At 37.1% G+C, this 27,535-nt stretch overlaps 1 protein-coding gene across 3 annotated transcripts in view; it reads left to right on the top strand.

The window, feature by feature from the left end:
- The window catches only part of LOC150087090 (nuclear factor 1 A-type-like), a 384,875-nt gene that overhangs the window by 316,111 nt on the left and 41,229 nt on the right, over positions 1 to 27,535 (top strand). For all 3 annotated transcript variants that reach the window (XM_090371811.1, XM_090371808.1, XM_090371809.1), the window contains one exon: positions 2,032 to 2,202. In XM_090371811.1, the coding sequence (XP_090227937.1) occupies positions 2,032 to 2,202 (171 nt within the window). The remainder of the gene's footprint in view (positions 1 to 2,031; positions 2,203 to 27,535) is intronic.

Raw genomic sequence — 27,535 nt, 5'->3', positions numbered from 1 at the left:
ATAACGTGGCTGCAAGACTGTGGAACAGAAAATCCCCAGGTGTGGGCCTCCTAAACCCCAAAATCATTAAAAAGACAGTAGAAACCATCCCAGACCAATTGCTGAGCCTATACAATAAATGCCTAAAAGAAGTATACTTCCCCCTCACTTGGAGGGTGGCAGAGCTCAGACTTGTCTTAAAAAATCCAAATAAGCCCCAGAATCTCCCGAGTCCTACCGACCCATAGCACTCTTAACAGTGTTAAGCAAACTCCTAGAACACCTCCTACCGAACAGAATCGAGCAACACTATATAAACAACTACAATCTTCGAACCAATTCGGCTTCCGAAGCGAATGCTCAGCTGTAGATGCCCTAGAGAACATTACTAGAGTTGCCACAGCAACAAATAAAAAGTATTTCCTCATCATTGCATTCAACTTTGCTGAGGCGTTTGACACCCTCTGGTGGCCAAGCATCCTCAGCAGACTCCAAGAGGCTAACCTGTCAACCAACCTCTACAACTGCATCAGTAACTACCTCACAAACAGATCCGTCACAGTCACAGCCCCACGTACTGCTCCGTAACTAGACCTGTATACAGAGAATGCCCACAGGGCTCCGTTCTAGGCCCACTTCTCTGGAATGTGGTCCTGGACGGCTTCCTGAATCTAAACCTTGGAAATGCCAAGTCACAAGCATATGCAGATGACCTGATTCTGATGCTAACTGAAGACTCCAGAGCCCAACTAGAAACCACCAGAAACTGGGCACTAGCCACCCTGCAAGAATGGGCTGACCAAAATAACTTATCAATATCATCAAAAAAAACCTGCTCAATATTACTTCGAGGGACCCTAGACATTAGGAGACCTCCCCAAATCAAAATCCAGGGCACACAATCTAACTACTGAGCTGAAACACCTTGGCATCATCTTGGACAGGCACCTATCCTTCACTCCTCATATTAGCTACCTGAGCAACAAAATCAGAACTTACTCCTCCCTTATTGCCACAGTTATTCGCAAAGACTGGGGCCTAAGAAAGAAAACCCTCGCCCTCTACCACAAAGCAACCACTGCAACTAATAGACTAAGGCTTGACACAATACAGCACCACATTCTGCTCACCATCTCCAGAGCATGCAATACAGTCAGCACCCATGCACTCCAAGTTCTCATAGTGCCCTCCCCCCTGGACTTGGAAATAGTTTGCTGTGGTCTCCTCCACCACCTTTCCAAGGGCAAAACTGTCACCTGCCAATGTTTTACAATGGATCCAAGAAATGACATGAAAGCAGAGCAGAAGAGGCTTACCTTATACCTACAGCAAATCTGGCAAACACGCTGAGAAAACTCTCAGAAGGGCACAATAACTCGGAAATTCATACCTCAGGTGCTTGCTGTCTATCCAAAATACAATCTGTTTGTATTGTATTTTGGATAGACGGCAAGTACAATCTGTTTGCTTGTGGCTTTACAAGTCTTGGACTCTACCAATTACATAATCACTGGGCATGGATCTCTGAATGACAAGTCACATCAATTTAATCTTTTTTCCTACTGATCTTTGCATTTGCAGCCTCAGAGAATATTCATCTTATGTGCTTTATACATGCACTTTATATGAACCTTCAACAGCCAGATAATAAAATAATATCATTATCTTCATATACACAAAATGCAACAATTACCTAAAACCACAACTTTCTTGGATCCTGCTTCTTTTGTGTGATTTTTAACTGTGATTCTTGACTGTAGCTGTCCTACAATCTTTATATAGTGACTATCCTAAACCTTGAACTCTCAATATTGACTATTTCACAATCTTTATTATTGTGATACCGACTTAGAAATATTGTATTTAACTATACAGTAAGTAATATTACTATATGTATTATATGGAGTTTACTTGTTTCTATCTATATTTGGACTTGTGTGTTTTACCAATTATCAGAAGTATTGGTAATAATTCCTGATAATTGGTATATATTGGTAATAATGCACACACACAAACTTAAATACATATCTTTATATATTGTACTTTTAACAGATTTAAGTACCTCCAATCCTAGTTCTCCTACCCAAAATTCACCACCACCACCACCTCCACCATCAGGAAATGGAAGCTCTACCTCAGTTCAAGATCGACCCTGCCCTAGTCCAGGAGATCAGGACAGCAGAGAACAATCATCTCCCCCACCTCCTCCTAGTTCTTCTGCAGGTAAATAAAGAATAAAATAATAAAAATATAATAAAAATAAATACTAAAAGCCTTTCCCTGCTAACTGTAGTTAAAATATATTTATCGTTAGCAAGGAAAGACAAATTCTGTGTACAAATTAAAGCTTAATTAGCAGCAGTAAGCTGATGAAAAAAATATGAGTAGATTCAGTGTCAGTCCCCTAGTGACATATTGCCTTATGTTACCCATCTATGGGCAAATTCAATAGAAAAGTTTGGTTAAACTCAAACAGTTGCTCTCAACATTTCAAAGGCTTTTGATCATGTTTGACATAAATGTCTTCTAAACAAGCCTCCATCTATGGAGGCATATTTATGGTTTGCCAACTGTTTTTTGTAATCAGTAATCTAGTTTTCTCTCTGACTGCTCACTGCAGATGGTAGATAGCTCTGACTTCTAACTTCTCCACTAATGCTGGTGTCCCACAAGGTTCAGTTCTTCCCCCATTATTTTCCTTTTGTGTATTAATGACCTTTCTCCATTGACCAGAAATCCTAAAATCCCAGAAATCTTGGCACTGATTTAAGGTGCTTGATTGTCAAGAACTCTAACCCACATATTAAAGTCTTTCCTCATAAGGATTGCAGATCTTACCAAGATCTTTGGACCCTTTCAAGAAGCTTGATGCCTTTATTTAGTTGCAGTTTTACAGTTGCCTTATACAATCAGGTCTCACATAATGAAAGTTCGATTAATGCGTTTTTCAGTTACCACTATTTGAAAAAATTATACCACTTTTCACTTTACACAATGCAAATTTCCAGTTAGTGCGATTTTTTTTTAATGTCATAATTAAAAAGGATTTGAATTGCACACTAAGCTTACTGCGGGTAGGATGGGCAATAAACAAGCATTTGCCTGCTGTCTGCCTCAGTGTGTTTCATCAGCCATCAGAAGCAGACATGTTACTTGTTTGTCTCCTGCTGATATAGTCACGTGCAGACTTGCATTTAAAAATTCTAATTTTTAAATGCAAAAAAAAAAAAAAAAAAAAATTTTTAAATGAGCCAGATGAAAGAAAATGTTACCACAAAGGAGATAATGGTAAAAGAACTATTTTTTCATATCACAGAGAATTTAAAACAAAACTTTTGAGATTCTCTGCAATATTTATTTTGCCAGGGCCTAGAGAAGATTCTTGTTGGTCATTGGAAATTGATTGACGAAAAAAAAAGAAAGCCAACACTGTTTAAACGACACTGTTCAAATATTTCTGTAACAAATAGTATCTTCATTGTGTATTTTATGCAATAAACATTTTATTCTATAATTATTTTCATTCTCATTTACGTGGTATACAGTTAAAAGTTATTTAAAAGGTATTTTTAAAATTCTTTATTGACATTCCTGAAGGTCACATTCCATTTTTTTTTTTTTTTTTCCATTTATTTGTACACACAATTCTTTACATTTTATATACAAGAACTTACAGAGAATATATATATACAATTTTATATACATTAGCATTATCATTCTCATTATATCTATATATATACTATATTATATATGAACACGTGTGTGTGTGTGTGTGTGTGTGTGTGTGTGTGCGTGTGTGTGTGTGTGTGTGTGTGTGTGTGTGCGTGTGTGTGTGTGTGTGTGTGTGTGTGTGTGTGTGTGTGTGTGTGTGCGTGCGTGCGTGCGTGCGTGCGTGCGTGCGTGCGTGCGTGCGTGCGTGCGTGCGTGCGTGCGTGCGTGCGTGCGTGCGTGCGTGCGTGCGTGCGTGTGTGTGTGTGTGTGTGTGTGTGTGTGTTTTACCTGTATCAAGGGTGGCTCCTAGGCCTTAGCCCATCTCCACCTTGCACGTCTGTGGTGGTGCAGAAACTCAGCAAGCTTTTTATCGCTTGTGTATGTCCACCCTGCCATCAGGGAGCAGCCAACACCCAGGCAGCCGCTGCCTGCCCCCAGGCACAAGCAGCCAAGCCTGGGTCTACTATTACCTTAAGTGCCATGGGCACAAATCCCACACCCACCGGAGATAGTGCAATACCGGTGGGTGCCAGCAATCCCGTCCCCAGGTTGCCCAAACCTGGAAACCAGCAAAAAAAAAAAAAAAAAAAAAAAGTAAATATTTACATATGTACAAAAGATAATAGGATTTTGACTCTAAATCCTAGTAATACAATTCAATTTTACATATCTGACAAGTCATCCTATTTATATTTAATGGGATACCAACATTTATATTAACTGCTCAGCTGTCAGATTTATACTCGATTTTGGATTTGAGTTCTTAGTTGAAGTCTTTTCTTAAAGACCGATTCTGCAAAGGTCTGGAAAGTCTCAAAGTTTGTTTTGTTCTCAACTAGTATTTTCACGTTGTCCTCAGCTAGATCTGGAACCTGATTAAGTAGCAATACTCGTTGGTCTGTATATTGCGGACAAAACAGTAAAACATGGATCCAGTCCTCCATTTGACCACAAGTGCAAAAAGGATCCGGCTCCAAACCTCTGTCGAAAAGTTTGGCCCGCAGAGATCCATAGCCTGTTAATAAGTACGTTGTAAACATGCTTGGTGCAAACCACGAAACAGAAGGTTGAGTAGAAGCAAACTCAACATTTTCAATATACTTCTTTGTGACTTCGCCGTGCACAGACGCATTCCATCTACTTTGCCAAATACTAATCATTTCACTCCATAATCTTTTCCGTTCTGTCTTTAAGTTACTAACTGGGTCGGTTGTAATTCCCATAATGGATACCTGCAGTCCTTTCTTATGTTTATAAATCATGCCACGGTATAAGATAAACAAATCTAAAGGCAGTTCTCCTCCAAGAATTTGGAGGGCATTGTTTGATACTGTACGAGGGGCATTGTTTAGTGCCAGAAGCATTGTCCTTTGAATTGATAGTAGCTTGTTTTTAATTATCACCTTAACGACGTTCTGGTGCCAAATACCTGCTCTATACGAAACTATAGGCAGAAATATTGCTTTATAATATAGTTTCAAGGTCTTTTTATTCAAACCCCAGTCTCTTTTGGAGATTCTTATGACCGAAGCAGTAAAATTTCTAATTTTTTCCTTCAGTTTGGTGACATGAGGGAGAAAGGTTAATTTATCATCAAGAATTATGCCAAGATATTTGTTTTGGGGAACATAAGGTATCTGTAAACCATTCAGTTGAATTCTTGGTGGTCTTCCGTAATTAAAGTGGTTTTTAAATGTCATGAAATTTGTTTTACTCGGAGATATCTTGAGCTTGTTGATGTCAGCCCATGCCACCAAATCATCTAAGATCGGTTGAATTTTGTCCTCTAATACCTTATGTGACCTTCCTTCTATGGCAATCACGAGATCATCGGCGTAGGCCACCTTTAGAGAATCCTCGTGTGATTTCGTGAGCCACTGATCTAGTACGGCATTCCAGAGGAGAGGCCCCAACACCGACCCCTGGGGGCATCCTCTCGAAACCTGGGCCTTGTAAGACAGATGCTTTGCCTTGACCATAATGTATCTCTCATTAAAGTATGATCTCAGTACCCTGTACACATAATTATCACATTTAGCCAGCCTTAAAGACCTGAGGGCACTCTCCCACCAGAGGGAGTCGAAAGCGCCCTCAAAGTCCACAAAAATTGCCAAAACATATTTAGAAGATGAATTCTGGATAAAGTTCATCAACGTAAGAATAGCATCGTCGGTGGACCTCCCTTTTTTAAAGCCAAACTGGCAGTTTGAGCATAGTTGGTTTTCCTCAAATTTCTTTAGTATTCTGGGAGCCAGAAGACGTTCATATAACTTTCCCAGATTAGCAAGTAAGGAAATTGGTCTGTAAGCACGGGGATCGGATATATTTTTCCCTGTCTTGTGAAGAATCTTGAGCAATGCCAATTTCCACTGATTTGGAAAATATCCTTCCAGGAGGCATTTGTTCAAGAGATTTAGCAGTACTTGTGGGTAAAAGTTGAAAAACTTGACGATAACAAGATTCTCCACAAGGTCAATTCCGGGGCATTTTTTGCTGTTTAATCCAGCTATGGCAGAACCCAACTCCAACAGATTAAAACACTCAATATCAGTTGAACCCGTGTACATACTGTTTTCAAGACGTATCTTGCCTTGCTCCAATGTATCCAACTCAGGAATATCTTTAGGGAACAGACTTGACACTATAGCATGTACCGTGGAGCTCCAGTCCTCAGATTCTGCTCCGTTTATTCTTACTGTATTGTACACTTCTCCACAGATTAATTTGTTTCTGGAGATTTTGTAAGCTAATCCCCACGGTTCTGAATTTCCAATCTGTTTGACAAATCCTTGCCAACAATCTATTTTAGCATTAGCTATTTCTTTGTGGTATCTCCTTCGAAGATCTCTATAAGAATCCTTGTATGCTTGAACATCCTGTTGAGACAGATGTCTGTGATTTTGATATTCCTTCCTTGCGTTCTGAACTTGCGATCTTAAATTTACAAGATCTGAGTTCCACCAAGGGACAGGAGTTGTCTTGTTGTGTTTTTTCTTCGCTGCATAATCCGTGGCTAGATACAGCTGGGTTTGAACAAAATCAACAATCTCCTCAGCCCTTAATATATTAAGGGATTCGATCATTTCGGTCGTAAAGACAGCAGAGAGAAAATCTTTAAATTTGTTCCATTTAATAGTCTTAATGGAAAATCTCCTAAGATCAGTAAGTTGAAGGTCGTCGACTCGCTGCCCAGGAAGAAGACCATAAACTATGGCACGGTGGTCACTGTTGATTAACTCTGGGACAACATCCCAATGAGAGATACAACAATCAATTTTGACAGAGGTCAGAGTAATATCAATGTTGCTTTCACCGTTGACAGTCGAAAAAGTGTAGGGTTTATTAGGCAAATTTTGAACAGTAAGTCCATGAGCAAGAATAACATCTTCCAGGGCCGAACCACGAGGGTCATTAAACCCGCTATGCCACATATTGGATTTTGCATTTACATCACCAGAAATTATCAAGTTTTTCGAGGCAAACTTTGTACATAATCTATCTATACTGTGCAGAGCCAATTGGAAGTCTTCTGACGGCGGGCAATAGAGAGAAACGATATAGAAATTTATAAATTTCGAGGAGACAAGCACACAGACTGCGTTCTGAGAACACTCACCAGAAATAGAGGTGACCACTAAATCATTATTCAGAATGACGATAGCTGTCTTGGGCGAACTGTCAAGCGAGTGCACAATTCTTGCAGAAGTTGGGAAGCCCATTAGCTTAAATGCTCTACCACCAATTTGTGCAGAGCAATAAGGTTCCTGAATACAAATAATATCCATTTTATTCTCAAATGCCGCCACCCTTATCTCGTCCATAGTTGCTCTAGCTCTTTGGCCGTTAATTTGCAGGATTTTAATGCCCTGGTAAGAATAATTTACACTCAAAAGAGGATTTGGATTAGCCGTATTATTCATATTGTGTTCTCTTTTCTGTCAATTCCACCGCTCTTATGTATTCGGGACAGCAGCTATCACGAACAGAATGTTGAAAATCTCGATTTCTCCTCTTACAGTTGACACATTTTGGTGGCTCCTCTTTGTGCGTGCATTCCGAGAAGACGTGGCCTCCATTGGCACAATGGCCACACGAGACTGTTTTGTGCGAACAGTTTTGCGCTGAATGTCCATACCCCAGACAGCGAAAACATTTAGAAACAGCTGTAAAATGACGAAACCTGTGTGAGGAGAACCCCAGAAAAATACGATCATTTTGCATTATATATTTGTATATTTTTGGAGCTAATCCAATGACCCAGTTAGTAACACGATTTCCTGCACCAGAACTGAACCTGAAAGTGGTTCCTTGCCTCACCTCTTCCAAGCTACAGCCAAAGTCTTTCAAGTTTTTAATGTAGAGATCCTCTACAATGTCCTCTTTGGAATAATCCTTGGGGATATTGTATATTAGAACAGTGGGACGTTGCAAACGGGGTTTATCCATAGCCAGACCAATACCAGTCAGCGTTGTTGAATTGCAAATGGTTTTTGCATCTGTATAGTTTGTCGTTTCGACTAGAACACCATTGTTTCTTAACAATCTAATGTTTTTAATCTTGATATTTCTGTGCTCTTTTCTCATTGTGTCGATGACCTTGTTTTTTATGTCCTGACCACTGGATATTGAACTGTCAGGTGATGGCTTTAATATTATTATATTGTTAGGATCACTACTGACCGCACTTTTGTTCCTGGGTTTATCATATTCTGTAGTTCTGGATTCAGATACACTTATGTGTTCTTTAGTAATAACTCCTGAGGGGATAGTCCGATCAGCCGGACATTGTGCCCAAGTTCCAGTGTCTTCTCTAACAACGCCCGCATAAGACGTAAGTTTAGGATCTTCTTTAAAAAGGCTTTCAAAAAGGTTTGCTCTTATTTGCAATTCCCCTGCCTTGACTTTTAAACGCTCATTCTCAATTATTAGTGCAGTAGTTACAGCCTCAAAATCTGACCATAAACTCTGGATACAATTAGAGGCAACCTTTGTTACCTTACTCGATTCGGATGCTAAGTAATCCCCTAAAGATCTTTTAATTTTTGTAATTGTATTATATACCCTTGTTGGGTCAAGAGGTTCAGAAAAATCAAATCCTTCCACAAAAGAAGTGTTTTGTGTCAAGTCAGACTTGGGCAAAGCTTGTTCCTTTTCAGGATTTTTAACTACTTCAGAGTATTCATGTACAATTTCTTGATTACTCAGAGAACTTAAGTTTGAGGTATCCTGTACATCATGATTTTTACATACCTTTACTTCACTGAAATCCGAAGTAAGAGAGTTTTTCTTTTCATCAGTATTGGAGATCTGAACACATTTTTTGATCACTGTCTTAGGGTACACTTTGCCCACATTTTTATTAGTTCCCTCAGATTTTGAGTTCCCAGTTTTGGCGAAGCTAGATGTTAGCAATTCCTTTTCTCCTTTTTTACCAACAGTTTTTACATTTGCTGTCTTAGCTATCTGCTCCCCAGCATCTACGTCAGTCCGTTTTGGGCCCTCGTTTCCAGCTTTAACAGAGAATTCATTGTCTGAATCAGACATAATCGTGGCACGTTTTCTCCTGGCACTCTTAGACAGGAGTTCTGATGCAGATTTAGCACTCGCATCTGAGTCTATAGTCTCAGACTCAGAGTTCTGAGAGCTAGGTATGTTTTCATCCATGGGATTGGGAAAAAAAAAAAAAAAAAAAAACGCACAAGATCTGTTAATTAAAATCCTCTTCCCTGAAAGCGAAATAAGTTTATTTTGCTTGGTAGGTGAATTCGGTGGCAGGTAGCTTCTGCACAGCAGATGGACGAAAAGAAAACTAGCAATACAGTGCTAAGATAAGTGAAGACTAATGAACATATGATATTAAATCAAAATACTGCGATGGCGCTAGTAAATGTTTTCCGTTTCCATGACAAAATTCAAAAATAGAATATTTCAAGTCGCCATTATCGTCCATACAAAGTCTATGGGATAATGGTATCTCTATGGGAGATTTCAGAGTTATAAGTATAAGCACTATGCAATCCTGAACGTCACAGACCAATTATAATTTTTCTGTTGATTATTATATTCGATTAACACATTTCCGTTTTGCGCAATACACGCTGGACGAATTAATTGAGGCCAGCCTGTATAGTGGGATGGATGGCCTCCTTATCTCTATGAGAAAATTTTCAATAAATCATCGATAGGATACTATGGACCTTCCATATCACATCTACACTTCCCAGAGAACTTACCTACCCATATTGTAACTCCAAAATCCCTTCTTCCTTTAGGGCTGTAAGCCATTATAGCTCTAAAAGAAGAAAGGGAGTTAGGATAAGGAAACTGTATTAGCATTAGTAGAGGCATTTGATGCAAGAAAGCAAGCTTATGCAGCATCAGCCAAAAAATAAAAAATAATAAAAATAAATAAATAAATAAAAAATAATTGTTGTTAAACAATTGTTTAACAACAATCTCTGTATTGTTGTTAAATGCTGTAAAACTCTAACAATAACAGCAACAACTGTCTTCCTTTGCTATTTTAATTTAACCCCACCAAGTCTTTAAGTTGTTTTGGGGTTCCTATTCCCAAATGTAACAACCTGAATTTTGTACCATAAAAACATGGTACTGTCTTCACCTCTGGAGTTTATCCCATTTTTTCTGAAGAAGCATTGCTTTGCACTGATCATCAACTATTCTGATCCTGACATCACCTGCAAATTTTGATATTTTGCCAAGTATCACTTCATCGTTGTCTTTTAAGAAAATCAGAAACAACTGTGGTGCTAGTACTGAGTCCTTGAGGGACCCCACTTCTACTGTATTAGTATAGTGATGTAGTGCAAAGAAGCCACAGCCTTTTGTTGCACCAGCTAAAAAAAAAAACAACAGAAAGGTAGATATAGATAAGAAAATACAAATTATACACTTCCCTCCTTGTGTAGATAACTATCCAGTTGACCTTTTAATTTCTTCAAACTGTCACCTCAACTACCAGTGAAGACAACTTGTTCCAATAGTCAATAAATCTGGCTAAAAGAAAACTTCTACAATCTAATATAATAATCCTCTTCCCTGTCATTTGAATTTATGGCCCTTCATTTTGGAATTTTTTTATAACAGTGAAGATTCCATCTTCGTTCATTTTACTAAACCTTCTCGGAGCCTTTTAAACCTCATTCAGATCCCCTCTAAGATGCCTGGTTGCCAAGTTCTGCAGCCCACATAATCAGTCTTTCCTCATGTGGTCACCCATTTGCCAATCGCACCATACGAATTGCCTTTCTTTGGACCCTTTCAATAAGCTTAATGTCTTTTTTTCAGATGTCTCCATACTTGGGCACAGTATTTCAAATGCTGTCACGCAGTTGCCTTATTCAGTAGGGTTATGACCTCCCTATCTCTACAGGATAGTGTAGGACATCATCATGGGCTTTCCTGGCCACCTGTTTATGCTGCTCAGAAAACTCCACATGTTAATAGGGATCATAACTCCCTGATCCCTCTCTTCTTCTGCAGTTTTTAATTTAATCCTACCAAGTGTATTTATTTTGGGATTGCTGTTCCCCAAATGTAAGACCCTGCATTTTGCTGTAATAAAGCATTACCACTCTTATGACCATTCTTTAAGCCTGTCCAAGGCATCATGAAAGAATGCTGCTTGGCACCAGTCATTAACAACTCTCCCAATCTTTGTTGTCTGCAAATTTTGACATTGCACACTTTGTCTTTGTCGTTTTGTGAAAATCAAAACACACATTGGTCAAAGCACCACCAATCCTTGGAGAATCCCCACTTCTCACTTGACACCAATATGAAGAATGTCCATTAATTACAACCCTCTACCTTCTGCCCTGCAGCCATCCTGCATTCTATCTTAGAATCTTTCCAGTAATCCTAACATGTTCCAGCTTATACAGTAATTTCTCATGGGGGGCTGAGCCAAAAAAGTGCTTTGCTAAAATACAAATAAACTGTGTTGAAATTGTTCCCAGCTCATGAGTAACTGTGTCAGAATTGCTTACTAGGTTAGTTAAACATGATTTTCCATTAACAAAACCATGTTGTGTGGGTATGTGCTATACCACTGAAGTCAGACTGACTGGTCTGTAGTTACTGACTTCACTCTTGGAACCACCTTTATGAATTAGCAATACATTGCCACTTCTCCAATCCAAAGGAATCTCAAAGTCTGAGTTTAATCATGCCTTCATAATTAACCTTGCCGTTTCATTATGCTCTCTAGCCATCTCCCTCAAAAGTACTAGGTATATATGCCATAAACTCCAGGAGACTTACTTCCTTTATGCTCAAACGTTTTTCTAATAAACATCATCAGTAATTTTGAAATCACTAATTACATATGGCTAAAACTCACTTGCACAGCCTCTCGTCCGCATGAAAGGTATTTCAGCAGATATACTGATGCAAAGTACCTATTCATTTCGTCAGCAACATCAGTTGGGTTATCTAAGACTTTCCCATACCCAGTACACAGAGGTCCTATCTGATTCATTTTTTTCTTCTTTACCTTATTTGTTTTACTTTTACATTTCCATGCTATATTTTTCTGCTCTATTATACTAGTCAGCTCTGTATTCATCCATTATGGCATTCTTGTGCAATATTTTCTTAATGGTATATATGCATTCGTGGCTTCCATGATTATTGCTTTAAAAGTATTCCATAATTCAAATGTATTCACTCCCTCTGCAGTCAGCCCAATTAATAGATGCTATATAGCATCTTAAATTGTCAGTCTCCTCTTCTGAAATTAAAATCTGCGAACTTCTTTACTATTTGCAACATCTTTTGCTTCATCTTCAACTAGTAATTTTGTTATCGCTACCTGCCAATGGTTATTGTACTTTAATCCCTACAGTCTCATCTGATTTGTGAGTAAAAATGAGGTCAAGAATATTCTCATCCCTACTATTTTCTCTAACATGCTGATATAAATAATAATCATCTAGTTTATTTAAAAATTTTGTTCCCCTTCCACTTATTCCAGTCAGTTAGGGGCAAATTGAAATCACCTATAAGACATTCACACCTGCTTGCCCATGCATTCTGCATGTAGAGACTCTCATCATAATCTTCACAGTCTTGTTGAATTACATTAAATGTCAGCCTGAGTAGAGGAAGACTATGCAGTTTCAAATAGGTATAAAATATTTTTATTAATACAGTGCAGCCTTGATATAACACAGGTGTTAGGCAACAGCTTTAATATATGCGTTATAAGCAAAGTGCATTATAGCCGAAAATTTTTTTACCATTTTCTCCCCCAGTTTCTTCAACATAAATGCACTTTACCTAGTAAATAAATACTTTATTTACTAATGTTTTATGAGTATACAGACTAAAAGACAAAGCATATCATCATATCATTCCACTTTCATTCTACTGATACACAATGCTTTTGCGCATCCATTCTGAAATAGTCATGTAATTTAGTTTGCCGAAACTGATGACTTTTTTTTTTTTTTTGTACATAATTCTTCTTAACACTGGTGAGATGCAATAAATGAAGATGTTCACTATCATTCTGACATTCTAACCATGCCATTACTCCATTAATGTTTTCAAGCAATTTGTTAATTTCTCTTTCCTTACACACACGTCATCCACATTATCTTCCAAATCACTCCCTAGGTCAATATCCTGTTTGTCTATTGTCTTCCCACTGTTCGCATTGGCTGCAATTCACTCAGGTAATGTGCAATGGAGCTATTGCATCCACTTCAAGCCAAGCAGCCAGGTCATTTGCTCCAAGATTGCCACCAAGTACATTACAAGAAGCCTTTGTGTTTTGTTCTGAAAATGCTACTGATTCAAGGTTATTATTAGTGATCTCATCTTTTCCAGTGCATTTTTGTCAGCAGTTTTCAATTGTTGTTGAGCTTACTTTCTCCCATGTTAATCTATATTGTATGCAACATCTTTCAGTGTTAATGTTTTCAGAAATTTTGGAATTGAATTTCTGAGTTCGCCACACCAGCAAATAATTCACCATGCTAGTAGGCTTTGCCCTGATCCATGCACTGAATTAGTGCACTTGTGTTCCTGGGGCGCCTCCGTAGCCAGGTGGGAAGGAGCAGCAGTGCATAGCACACTCTTCTTGATTAGACCGGGATTCGAGCCCGTCACCACCAAATACGGAGGATGCGGAAAGGTCAGGGAATGACCACCGCATATTCCCGGAGCAATATGGCCTTAGTTGCTAATGCTCCTAAAAACCAAACAACGAACGAACTTGTGTTCCTTGGCAGAAACATGACTCTGATTTTGCCATCTTTTGATTTCAGGGCATCAGATGAAAGATAAGCTGGGCACTGATCTAACAGTAACCACACCTTTTCTTTGAGTTTTTTTGGAAAGCAAGCGGTGCCTCATCAATGATACAAACTTGCTTTCAAACTATGAAGCAAAAATATCACTCGTCATCCAAACATTGGAGCTATTTTTGCAATTCACAGGTAGAGATTTCATGTTAGCATGCTTAAAACACAGGGGAGTTGGACTTTTACCAATGCACAATGGCTTTAGCTTGTGATTTCAGTCTTGTTTGTGCACAGTGACACAGTAATTTTCTTTGTCTTGTTTTCTTTCTTTGCAGGCCTTCGTCTTCTGCAGTCTACAAATGAAGGCAATTTTTCTTCCTCTTTCACCCACTCATGGATCATTTCTTCTGGAATTCCACGCTTACGAAATACATTGTATTTTGTTTCACCAGTCTTTCGATAATCTTTAATTTTTTCTTCAAGTGTATAATTTTTTCTTTTGGTGGCCATTACTTCAGGCTTACTAGTTTACTAATTTTGCTGTGTATTTATTTCTAGTGTTCTCGAATTTACCATGTTTTGAGAAAACTAAATCAAAACCAAACTGTCTGGCTTGTCAGTTCATGTATATTTTTGTCTAGTTTAGCCCTTAGCAGTTTTTGGTATCCTAGGTGTAACTTCTAGTCGAAGAAATGGTGTCATATGCTGTTGTTTACAAAAATTTATTTGTAACTAATGTAACACACTTGACGAACAGTAGCTAGCTGTAGGTGGCTGTTTTTAATTAACATTCTACACATATACTCTTTTATTGCATCTCCAGCTGAGGGAGAAACTGAGTGTCTACAGTAATTAGTCTCTGAACAGTCATGTTTACAAAAATTACTCTGAATCTGAATCTATCTAAGCAAATATATAGCCAGTTTTTAGCTAATTTTCCCCCTCTGGAATACAGTAGTAGGATGTACAGTAAATATGAGTACAGGTAGTTCTCAACTTTGAGTTAATTCGTTCCTAGTGCGTGCTCGTAAAGCGGGAATTTATTGCCCATAGACATAAGGTTAAAAATAGGGGTTACGTTCTCAACAATGAAATTAGTTAGCTGATTAGTTTATGTTTAAACGATGGTTGATTTATCGAAAGAAATGAAAATGTAGCCTGTAAAATCAAGCAAATTATAATAATAGAGAAATTATTTACGACTTACAAATGTTAAAGAATGTTTATTCTTCATCATCATCGACTAAATGCACACTCGTTGATCACTCATTGTTGGTTTGTTGCACCAGGAGTCATCTTCTTCAGAGAAGCTTCAAGGGGCATTTATTTCCAAGATAATCTTCTCTTTTAATTATAAATTTTGTGATTGCATGCATAAGCATTTTTTAGCGGCACACACAAATTGCAACTAACACGAGTTGCGTGGAGTAACAAGTTTACAAAGCTTAAAAAAAAAGGAATGAAAAGAAGATTCTGAAATTTTATTTATGTTTTTTATACGATTGAAGATTTCAGTAAAGGGGAAACACATTTCACCATAATAACGTAAAGAAACCACACAATTCCAGCTATCGGTAGTTTTGTAAATGCAAGAAGATCGAGTTTACTACCTGTTTATAATTGCTTCCACTAACAGAAAAGCTCAATAAACCGGAAAGTGCAAATTGTTTTTATTGTTTTATGGTCGTGACCTCCAGAAATGTGCTTTAGAAAAATATCACGAAGGCGTTTAAAATTGATTCTTATAACGGAACATATGATAACGATGAAAGTGTAGTGCATTTTAATGATTTGAATTGGTAACTAATACAATTTACAAACCATGCTCACAACCTTTTATATGGCCTTAAGGCCACGCTCGTGACCTTAAAAATGACATTTTAGAGAGATTAGTTATACAGCTTAGTTATAGAGTGAAAATTTCAACTTCCAAGGTCTTGAAACAAATTACCAAAAATCAATGTGTTATTGGGTTCACATTATGATATTTTAGCGATACGATGGCGTCTCTGGAACTGATTAATATCGTAAAGTGGGGTACACTGTATTATATAGCTACGCACGTGGTTTGGAATGCATTTATAAATGTTTAACATTAATTTTTTGCAATAACGTTCATATTTTCGATTTTGTTGATACTTGATACTTGGAGAGAAAAACTTGTAAAGCAAAAATATTTACTTTTTCCAGTTTTCAATATGGAATTTCTAATTCTTTGAACACTACATTTTGACGTGAATAATGTCAAAATGTTATGCTATGTTGGGGGTACCCTCAGGCTGTCACAAAAGGTGAAGCTTCTAACCACTGTTATATCTCCAAAACTTCTTCTTTCTTCTTCTTTGGTCCTTAGCTGGCAGCTGGGGGAGGCGGTTGGCCACGCAACCAGTATGCTGCTGTAGGTGCCGCAGGGTTTCGGACTTGCTCTGTGATGTTTTTCCATACCTTACGATCCATGGCGTCAGTCCTGGCCTGGTTAAGGTCGAGACGTCGGCTCTTCAAGTCATTTTCCACTTGCTTGGCCCACGTTTTCCTAGGCGCGGTCCGTTGGATGCTCCATTGGGTGGGTCGTTGTCTCCAAAGGAGTGTGGATGGTATTCTGTTCGTGCCCATTCTACATACGTGGCCAAACCATCTAAGCCTTCGCTTCTGGATTTGGTCGGCAATGGTTGGTTGCTGTTGGCATCTGGCGCGGATGGTATCATTAGTGATGCGGTCGCGAAGAGAGATGCCCAAGATCTGCCGCAGGCATTGCATTTGGAATACCTCAAGTTTGTTCAAATCTAACTTGAGACAAATCCATGTTTCCAAAACTAATAGACAATAGTATAAACAATTTATATTTATTTTGTTGGGTATATAATGCTGTCAACGAATATGCAAGGAAAAATTAGAAATTTTTATATTTAATATCATTTTTTTCAAAAAAACTAAAAAGTTCACGTTTTGGTTATTTGTCGTTGTGCCTTGGTTACTTTCACTCTCAATAACTTCTAAACCATGATAGATAGACATAAAATTATTCAGTAGGAAACATAGGTTTTACATCTATAAATAGTTTTGATGTAGCTCTTATAGTTCCCGAGTAATAGCGATGAAAAGTTGAGAGAGTTGAAAAATTTGAGCATTTTCAAGTTTGTTTTCGCAATATCTTGAACACTATAAATGTTAGACAAAAACAGTTAGCAACAAAATTGTTGCCCTTTGAGAGCTCTACAAAGATATATATAACTAGATTTCAAATCGGGTTTTTAATTTTCGAGAGTTGAAAAACTTGTTAAACTAACTACTTTGTTCAGTTACTTCGCATTTGTCGAGCAGTGCAGTTGTGTTTCATTTTGTTAAGTTGTGACAATGTCAAAAGTTACATCAACTAAACTTGTTCAAAGATTTTGACAAAATCAAATCTCACGTTGAAAAGCAAGCACCAAAATTGGCGGTGGAATGCAAGAGAGAGAGTCATCTAGATTTACATTTCTGTCCAATTTCCCTTTCTTTCTTTCACAATATAACTTCGAATGCTGGGCTATAGATTTTGGCGTGCATTGTACTTGTTGTGTGCAGCGACGCAACAAGTACAATGCATGCGCCCAAGAAAACTCAGTTGTATGCAACAAGTTGCATACAATTGAGCAACAAAATTGTTGCCCTTTAAGAGCTCTACAAGGATATATAATTAGATTTAAAATCGAGATTTTAGTTTTCAAGAGTTGAACAGCTCGTTAAAGTAACTGCTTCGTTCAGTTACTTCGCATTTGTCAAACAGTGTGGTTGTGTTTCATTTAGTTAAGTTGTGACGATGCCGAAAGCTACATCAACTAAATGTGCTCAAAGATTTTGACAAAATCATGAATCTAACATTGAAAAGCAATCACCAAAGTTGGCGGCAGAGCACGAGAGAGAGAGTCGTAAATGTGAGTAAGATCAATTAGAGCCCATCAACATCGAAAAGAACAGTGCAAACATGCAACATTCAAGGTTAACACAAACCTTTATTGTTGATTGTAAATGAAAATACCGAATGAAATAAAACTGATTTTATTAAGCTTAAATTGTATTTTTTCATTTCACATGACATTATTCACGGATCCACCTTCGGCTGCATGGAGCAACGTCGATTTTTTTCCCTAATTTGTTTTGGGCAACCCAATTTCATTTCAATCCACGGTATATCTGAAACTGCATGAGAAAGAGGCACGTTATATCAAAGTTGCACTGTTTGTATAAAAGTCAAAACATAGTGACGTGCAGCATCTCAAATGTATTGCCAAGTTAGATTACTGCTTAATAAATATTTATTTAGTAGCGGTTATAAATGAAGTCTGTTCATTGTGTGCTTGTCTTTTGTTGTCCCACACTGTTACCAATCTCCATCAAATTTGATACGATGATTTGTAAGGATCCTGAAGTAACCTAAAAGGATCATAATTCTCACCAAGTTACAAAAAGTTATTTGAATTTTTAGTTTATGTTATCTGTGTGATAATTGTGTTTGTCTTCTGGATAATTATATGAGGGTTATCTAGAGTTGCCAGATGCCCTTATTTCAAAGGACAATCCTTTATTATAGCCAAACTGTCCTTGTCCTTTATTGAAACGAGAAAAGATGCAATTTGTCCTTTATTTTCATTTTTCAATGCCTGTGCCTCGTAATGGCAGTGGTGGATTTCCGCACAGGCATAGGAGGTGTACACTTCGGACCCCACATGTGCAGGGCCCCCCCCAAACCAACAAAAAATTGCAATTTCATTTCAAAGCTTTAAAAGGGAATAAATTAAAAAAACCCTCAAATGCAAAATATGCCACTGAGAAATGAATCATAAAGAGGTAATCTTAACCTATTCTAGCCTCTCCGACTCATATGCGTAGTTTCACAAACACCATTCACTTAACTTTGTAATTCTTGATGAAATTATATTTTTTTGACAAAGCATAAAAACTTGCACCTGTGTGGCCATGATATAATTTTCACAAAAATCATGTGACTGGTAGATAATTAATAAAATCATAGGAATCAGAAAACTCACTTTTTATAATGTGGAGTTCAATAGCTTTGTTTAAACTGCTTTTCCTATAATTTTACAAAGAAATATTTATCTATTTCATTTATACGAATATAGGCACCTACCTATTTTATGTTATATATACAAACATATTTTAAAAACATATTTTATTTTTTAGCCATCAAAAATGGAATTTCCCCCAAAAAAGAAGAATAGGCTTTGTTCTAATAACAAAAATTGGGAGCAAGAATATGAATGGCTAGCTTCAATAAATGATCCTCATGAGGCAAGATGTCTTCTATGCAGAAATGTATTTAAAGTTGGTTATATGGGCATCTTAGCAATTACTCAGCATAAAGACTTACAAGCTCATAAATTGGCTCAAAAATTGGCAAATTCTTCAAATTTTCTTGATAGGTTTCTTCTGAAAAAGAATACGAAAGAAGAGGATGTAGTTACTGCAGCTGAAATAACTCATATTTATCATTCAACTAAGCATCACCATTCTTATAACTCATTAGATTGTAGCATGAAATTGAACTCTGAACTTTACAATGATTCAAAAATTGTACCAAAAATATCTTGAGGAAGAACTAAATCTGCTGTCATTGTTTGGAATGTTTTAGGTAAAAAAGTATTGCAAACTGTTTTGGATGATTTAAAACATCATGATCCACCATTATTTTTTTTGTTTACAGATTGATGCTTCTAATAAAAAGAATATGAAAATGTTTCCTTTGTAAATTCAGTACTTCAACAAAGAATATGGTCCTACAAACTATTTAATTGATTTTTTTGAAAATTCTGATGAAAGTGCAGACGGAATGTTTGAATGCCAAAAAAATTCAATGAGTAATGTAGGATTGGATTGGCAAAGGGTATCTAGTTTCAGTGCAGACAATGCAAATTGTAATTTTGGGAGTAATAACTGTTTATTCCAAAATATGAAGAATATGAAGCATGAAGACATAATTAAAGCAAACTACTATGCTCACATTATTCATAATTTAGTTAAATATGCTTTTGGTAATTTAGATATTGATATAGAAAATATTGCCTTGAAAATATATGGTCATTTTCTGTTTAAGTTAAAAGAAGGGATAACCATAAAGAATTTCATGAGTTTGCCGAAACAGAGTTTAAGGAAATTTTAAGGCACTTACCTACTAGATAGCTTTCTTTACAACCATGTATTGAATGAATTTTGCTTTCATGGAAGGCTTTGAGCCTTTATTTCATAAGCAAACCAAAAGACTGTTCCAAACAGCTTTTTAAAATCCTTCAAATTAATGAAAATTCAACAGACATCCCTATAATTGTAGGATATATTTTCTTTTCTCAATGTGTGCAATCAAAATAATTTGCAAAGCAATAAAAGAGCTTGAAAAGAATGAAACGTGTGTTAGTGATATTTTTTATATAATGAATGATCTAAAAAATTCACTGATCTTGATTCAGTCTTGATCAAAAATTTTTTGGGTATCAAGTTCATCAGCATTTTCAGAAATTAGACTCTGTAGTTAAATGCACAGTAATAAATGATTTCAAAGCATTTTATAATGCTGCATTGAAATAATAAGGAAAGAAATTTAATTTTAATGAAAATACCCCTTTTTTGAAACTCAGAAAATTAAGCTTTAAAAATGTTGTCCTAACAATGACTAATTTGTTGAAGTAGCAGAATATTTTAAATTAATAGAAAAACTAAAGTTGAATGTGAATGATTTATTTGATGAGGTTTCGGTACTGAAACCAAATTATGAAACTGTGTCAATCTCTGAAAAATTTAAAACTTGTTTGAGTACTTCAAGTCAATGGCATTTAATTTTGAAAAGTGTTGATTTTAAACTTTTCAAATACTTTCAAGGTCATTTCGTATGTTTTTTTAGTGCCTGGGGCTTCAGCAAATTCAGAAAGCATTTTTAGTGTAATTAACTCGAAGTGGAGGGATGGATGAAACAGATGTTCAGTTTCACTCATAAAAAGCAAACTAGTGATCTACTTCAATTTTAAAGATAATTGTTTAGATTTTTCTGAGAAAATTAAAGATTATGCTGAAGTTCTTAAGGCTTCTCGAAGTAGTACTGAATGATTTCTAGCTTAGAAAGATTTAGAAATGATTTCTAGCTTAGAAAGATTTAGAAATGATTTATAGCTTAGAAAGAAAGATTTCTAGATTAAACCCAGTACATTTTTTTTTTTCACTTACCTAAAATTACTTTAGCTTGATGTCAATTAATGCACTAAACTTGCATTAAAATATTTGGATCAATTCATGGTTTTTATATCATCCATGTCATTCATTATCCTTGTATATCAATCCATATCCTTCCCTCTAGAAAGCCATGGTTTACCATTAAATATTTTAAATTCTAAATTAAACTAAAATTTGCAAATGTTTATAGTTTATATGAAAACTATAATTTTTAAACCAAAATCTAAAAAAAATATAAACAAAATGTTTAATTATTAACTGAAAAATTCGATTTTCCTTTTTTGGGATGGGATGGGGGTGGAGTGAGAGTTGGAGAGTGGTAGCATTAATTATTTTTAATCCAATCATAGAATTCTGGCATGTCCTTTAATCCAATCATAGAAATCTGGCAACACTAGGATTATCCCAAAAGTAATTGAGGTGTATAAGGCCTTGAATGGTTTGAGCAGGCTCAATGCTGATGAGATGCTTCTGCTTGCTCAGACAGATTAAGAACCTGAGGGGGCATAGATTCAAATTGAGGAAAGACAGTTGTAGAACAGATGTACGGAAGTTTGCCTTTAGCCAGCAGGTAGTTGATTGCTGGAACACACTTCCCTCTGTTTCTACATATTCAGTAACTAACATGTGAAATTTCATTCCTGTAGGTGATTGTACACCAGAGGTGGAGCCTAGAATCTGAGGAAGGACGCTGTGGTTGACAAAGTGGAGTATCGAGCAATGATCAAGTTTCTGCATTTGCAGGGCAAGAAAGCTCAAGGAATTGACAAAGAAATGAAAGCTGTGCATGGGCAGAATTGTCTATCCCATGACACTGTAAAAAAGTGGAAATGGGAGTTCCAATGCTGTCGTATAAGTGCCTTTGACGAGCTAAGAGAAAGAAGGCCATCAACATCCATAGATAGTGAGACAGTTGCAAAGGTTGAGCAGCTGGTGCTGAGTGACAGATGTGCGAGAATTTATTTCATTGCAAATGCACTGGGAATTAGTTATGGGTCTGCCCATAGCATTTTTCATGACCATCTGCACATGTCTAAGGTCTCCGTATGATGGGCTCAAAGATTGCTGATGCTTTTGCGGAAGCAATGTCAAATGCAATATTCTCACTTCAAACTACTGTAGCACCCCACCCTATTCTCCTGACCTAGCACTGTCAGACTTCTTGTTTCAAGAAATGAAGAAACCATTGCATGGATGCCACTTTGATTTGTCTCAGGAAGTCATCAATAAAGTGGAATCATGGTTTCAGGCAAAAAGTGCAGACTTCTATGATCAAGGCAGTAAACAACTGATCCATAGATGGGAGAAATGTGTTACTATACATGGAGAGTACATAGAAAAGGATTAAAGTTCCTGTGAAGTTTCACCTTTCTAGGGCTATTATTTCTAGGTAAGGGTATGAACTTTTTGATACCCCCTCGTATATGCAAAGCTCTATTGTCTTCACAATGTCTGTCTATCTGTATATAACAGAGGTACCTCCAGCAGATAGATTTTCATGAAATTTTGTATTTGGCTTGTTAATATTTATCAAGCCAAACCAAATTTCATTCAAACAAATAGAAATCCAGCAATTACTGTTTCTTTTATTCACCATACGATTTGTATGGAAAAAAAGAAATTCATAGATCAAATTTAGTTCTAATGCAGTATGTAGTTTTTACAAAGTAATGAATATTATAAATAGCTGTAATTAAACTAAATGGCTAAGTTTAGTGAATGTAACCCTATAGAGTTTTATTAAGTGTTCTATAAAATTGTAATCTTAGTAATTAATTGATAATGGGATGACTATAGTTACTTTTTATTTCTATTAATCACAGAAAATTAAAAAATCATTTAATTTAAGAAAAAAATGTAACATGCCTGATATATAAAGTGCTGTGTACATTAACTGATTTATCATGCACTGAGCACAGGTAGGCCCCTTATTTTAATAGTGTTCTGCAAGAGTATGACCATCACCAAGACAATGACAACACCTTGCCGCCAAGTGGAAACACTTAAACTTGCAATTTTGCCACCTGATAAAGATTCTTTCTAAATTTTCAAAAGAAGAATGAAGTTTAAAAGGAATCTCAATCACTCAGTTCCTCCCTATACCATTTCTGTTTATCCTAAAGAAATTAAAAAACTGTCCATTTTGTAACTCAACATTGAGTTACAAAAAACACACAAATTAGAATAAAACTTTCTTTCATGAGTTCGCTCTCATCTATGTCAAGATCCATATCATAGATTATAATTTTAGGTTTAGTGCTGAGGACTTTTCCCAACCCACAACTTATAGTGTACTATTCAGTACCACAAGTGTTTAACATCTTTAGTAACGTGAACTGAATAACAATAGCTTAGTCTCTCACTTCTCTAACCAAGTTTACCCTAAGAATAGATAATGTCGAGCTGACCTCTGCACAGAAAATTTCATAATGGCGACACTAAAGTTAATTGTTGGTTCTACACCAGCCTTTTAAGCCACCTTGCTTGTACTAGTAGTAGGTGTCTTTACAAGACCCGAAGACTCGGCGCTATCCTTGACTACATCACTAAACAGTTTAGCAGGGTTAATCATAGGGGCTCACATCTGGTGGGTATGGTGGGTATGGGCTTAGCACACCCAGGGTCCTGACCTGGATATCATCATTCGTCTCTTCTTGGTGATTCCCTTCTCTTTCTCTCTCTCTCTCTCTCTCTCTCTCTCTCTCTCTCTCTCTCTCTCTCGCTCTCTCTCTCTCTCAGGGTAACTCAGAAATTTTTTTTTTTTTTTTTTTTGGCTGGTGCAGCAAAAGCCCGAGGCTTCCTTCCACCATATGGATAATATAATAATAATAATAATAATACATAATAGTATGTGATGGCCCAGTGGTTAAGACACTTGACTACCAGCCTGATGGACCCGGGTTGAAATCCCACATTGGTGGAAGCGAACACGGCTCTATTATTCTGGGAGACTGATATAATAATAATATTAAATGATTAAAAAAAAAAAAAAAAAAACCATTGCGAAAGTTACCCCATTGGACTTACCTTCCCCAAGGTTGGAGTGGCGGCTGAGGTATATAGTGGTACCATCTGGTGTCACTCATGAGAACTAAAATAAATAAATAAACCACTGGACATAAGCCAAAGCTAAACAAGTCCACCTCACTAGATGGATGATGTTGCAGATAAATATTATTCATATTGTATCGAGTGTGGCGCAGGATAAAGTCACTCGCGTTCAGGCCTTAGGCAGAGGGGTCGGTTCGAAAAGTTGGAGCAAGTGGCGCTGTCCCCCCCCCCGTAAGGCTACCACAAGAGAAGAGCAAAACAATCCAGCCCCACCAACTGGAAGTGTTTTCTGCGCAACTGCGCTAGTGACTACCCAGGAAGGAAGAAAACACCAACGCATGAAGTGGAGCATTGAAATGAATACATACATCATGCGCTCATCTATGAAATAACCAGGCTAGAGACCGATGTGACAATGTACAGATCGCAACTACATACCAAGTGGTTGGAATGATACCCAGATATTCGGGTCACCGAACAGCAATTAGTAGACCAAAGAAGGACCATCGTCTCGAAGAACCTAATAGCTCCTGCCATGTTGGAAAAAATCAAGCAGGATATCAACGATCTTCTACAAAGAAAAAAGAATATGGTCAATATGGAACCAGAGGAGGAACAGCAAGAAGAAATACAACCTAGAGTAGCTGAAGTGGAAAGAGACGAAGTCATGCTATTCAGAATAGAAAATGAGTGGAAGAAGGCCCTAACAGAATTCGAAGGAATGGACCCCACATGATACCTAAGCAGAGGACAAATAAAATCCTGTGGAGAGTAACAGACCACCTCAATCGGCAAATAATGCCACATTACCTTGACAACAATTGTGCAACACTGGAGCCTATTCACAGCCGTATACTGTTCTGTTATAGCAGCTACTAGGATTAATGGAAAAGAAATGAGAGACCAGCAGCAGAAGAACCGAAAACAGAAGGAACCGCCAGCTTGGGAAAGAAGACTTCAGAAGATAGAAGAATTAAGAGTCAAGATAGGTCAGTTGACCCAGTACCAACAGGATAATAGAAGTAAGATATTGATTGGAAAGGTGAAAAGCATCCTCAAGAGAGACAGCGTCCACAGCAAACATGAGACCAGAAATCAAAGAATAGGAGAATACTTGGACACACTGAAGCAGAACCTCCTCACACTCAGCAAGAGACTACACCGATACAAAGACAGCTCCCAGAGGAAAATAAAAAACCGAATTTTCAATGAGGACCAAAGAGCCTTCTACAGGAAACTGCATGAAGATGGGAAAGCAGGAAACGGACCACCACCCGAGAAGAAGACGATCGAAGAATTCTGAGGAAATATCTGGAGCAGTAAAGTAAGACATAACAGCAGAGCACCCTCAATAGAAGTAGAACGGAAGAAAACGAAGGACATACAAGAGATGAGATAATGGGAGATTCTAGAAGAAGAAGTAAAACAGTCGATCAGGAACACCCAGACCTGGCGAACCCTGGGAATTGATAACATCCACAACTACTGGTACAAGAAGCTCACCTGCACACACAAGCACCTAGCAGAGCAGTTCATTCAAATGATAAGACACCTGGAGACAATCCCAAAGTTTCTTATTGAAGGAGTCACATATCTGAAGCCTAAAGATGAAGATACAAGAAACCAGGCAAAATACAGGCCAATCACATTCCTCCCAACAATGTACAAGATCCTGACCAGCTGCATAACTAAGAAGATATCAGACCACTTAGAGAGTCCGAACGTAAAGAAAGTCAGAACAAAATTAGTTGGCCGAAACTACCAGCTGCTGACTGGTAAAGAGATCGAAGCTATGAGAGACCAAAGGAGAGACCTAAAAATACCTAGGGACGATGCAGGCTGAGCAGGTAGAACACAAGGAAATTGAGAAGTGCCTGACCAAAAAATATCATCAGAGACTCAGAAGTCTGCTGAAATCAAAATTGAATGGAGGGAACACTTGCCTCTAATTGATTGGAGTAAATGGGAAGGAAACTCGACATGGGGAACAACTAGATAACTTATTTGTATCAACATATCAAGGAAAGTACAGTCAGTCCTTGTATAACATGTGTTTACATTACACGAATTCGATCATACACGATTTATAAATAGGGGAACGATATCTTATATAACACGAACCAAATTCGCTTATGCACGATTCGCCTTTGTGTTTACAAGAAATGGCAGTCGAACGCAGAATCACCCCAACCGAACGCAACACGATAGGAATGAAGAGAAGATTCTGAAAATGTATTTATGTGTTTTATATCAGTGAAGGGGAAACACATTTCACCATAATAACGTAAAAACCAACACAATTCCAGCTATCGGTATAATCGCAAATGCAATTAGATCGAGTTTACTACCAGTTTATAACACAGATTCCACTAGCAGAAACGCAACTGGAAATTGTTTTTATTCTTTACAGTGTTGTTGTTTATTCGGTTGCTATACGCGCACAGCTTTGTTTATGTGTCTCAAGTGTGCCTCCTCATTTTGTAATTGTGCTTTATTCCCTAAAAATGAGTAAAGTACTTGAAAGGTGTGAAAAGGAAGCGTCCTGGTGAAGACACTTCAGATTCAGAGAGAAAAAGAAAAGCAATATCGATAAACAGAGGCGGACTGAGTCAAAAATTCTTACCCGGGGAAATTTATAGTGGCCTCATACTATGGTTTATGGCCAGAATCACACCGGCCTCCGGCCCACTGGGGTTTCCCCGGTAAGGCTTATGGCCAGTCCGCCTCTGTCGATAGAGAAAATATATGAAATTGTGAAACACTTTGAATGAAATGAAAGACCATGTGATATTGCACGTGCTACAGACCTAAAATGAGGCAACCCCTAGAATTACAAAGAATGCAGAGAAAATAAAAACTTTCATAGCAGGAACAACTCAAAGTGTAATTAAAATCCATTAGATTAAGACACAAACAATTGGAAGAGATGGAATGGCTCTCATCTGTTTGGATAGAAAATCAAACAAAAAACAAGTTTGCTTACGATAGAAGCAAAAGAATTAGCAACATTTTATTACATAATAGACGTAATAAAATACATATTTTATTCGTAAAAAATACGTATTTTTTATTATTTATTATATTATAATAAAATATAATATAATAATAAAAAATATTATAAAAAATTATAATATTATTATTTATTACGTATTTTAATTGTTATAAAATACGTAAGTATTTTATTACGATTATTTATCGTGATTCAAGATTGAACACACATTTGGTTACCAATGTGTGTTCAATCTTGGGTTGTTGGCACCTAACCCTATTTTTCCCATAGGGCCTGTTGTTTATATTGCACGAGGGTT

Source organism: Mastigoproctus giganteus, chromosome 4, assembly GCF_048544385.1.
Source record: "Mastigoproctus giganteus isolate SK-2022 chromosome 4, ASM4854438v1, whole genome shotgun sequence".
In the NCBI taxonomy this organism is placed as follows: domain Eukaryota; kingdom Metazoa; phylum Arthropoda; class Arachnida; order Uropygi; family Thelyphonidae; genus Mastigoproctus; species Mastigoproctus giganteus.
The sequence above is the reverse complement of the archived record's forward strand: the minus strand, read 5'-3'. Positions and strand labels throughout refer to the sequence as shown.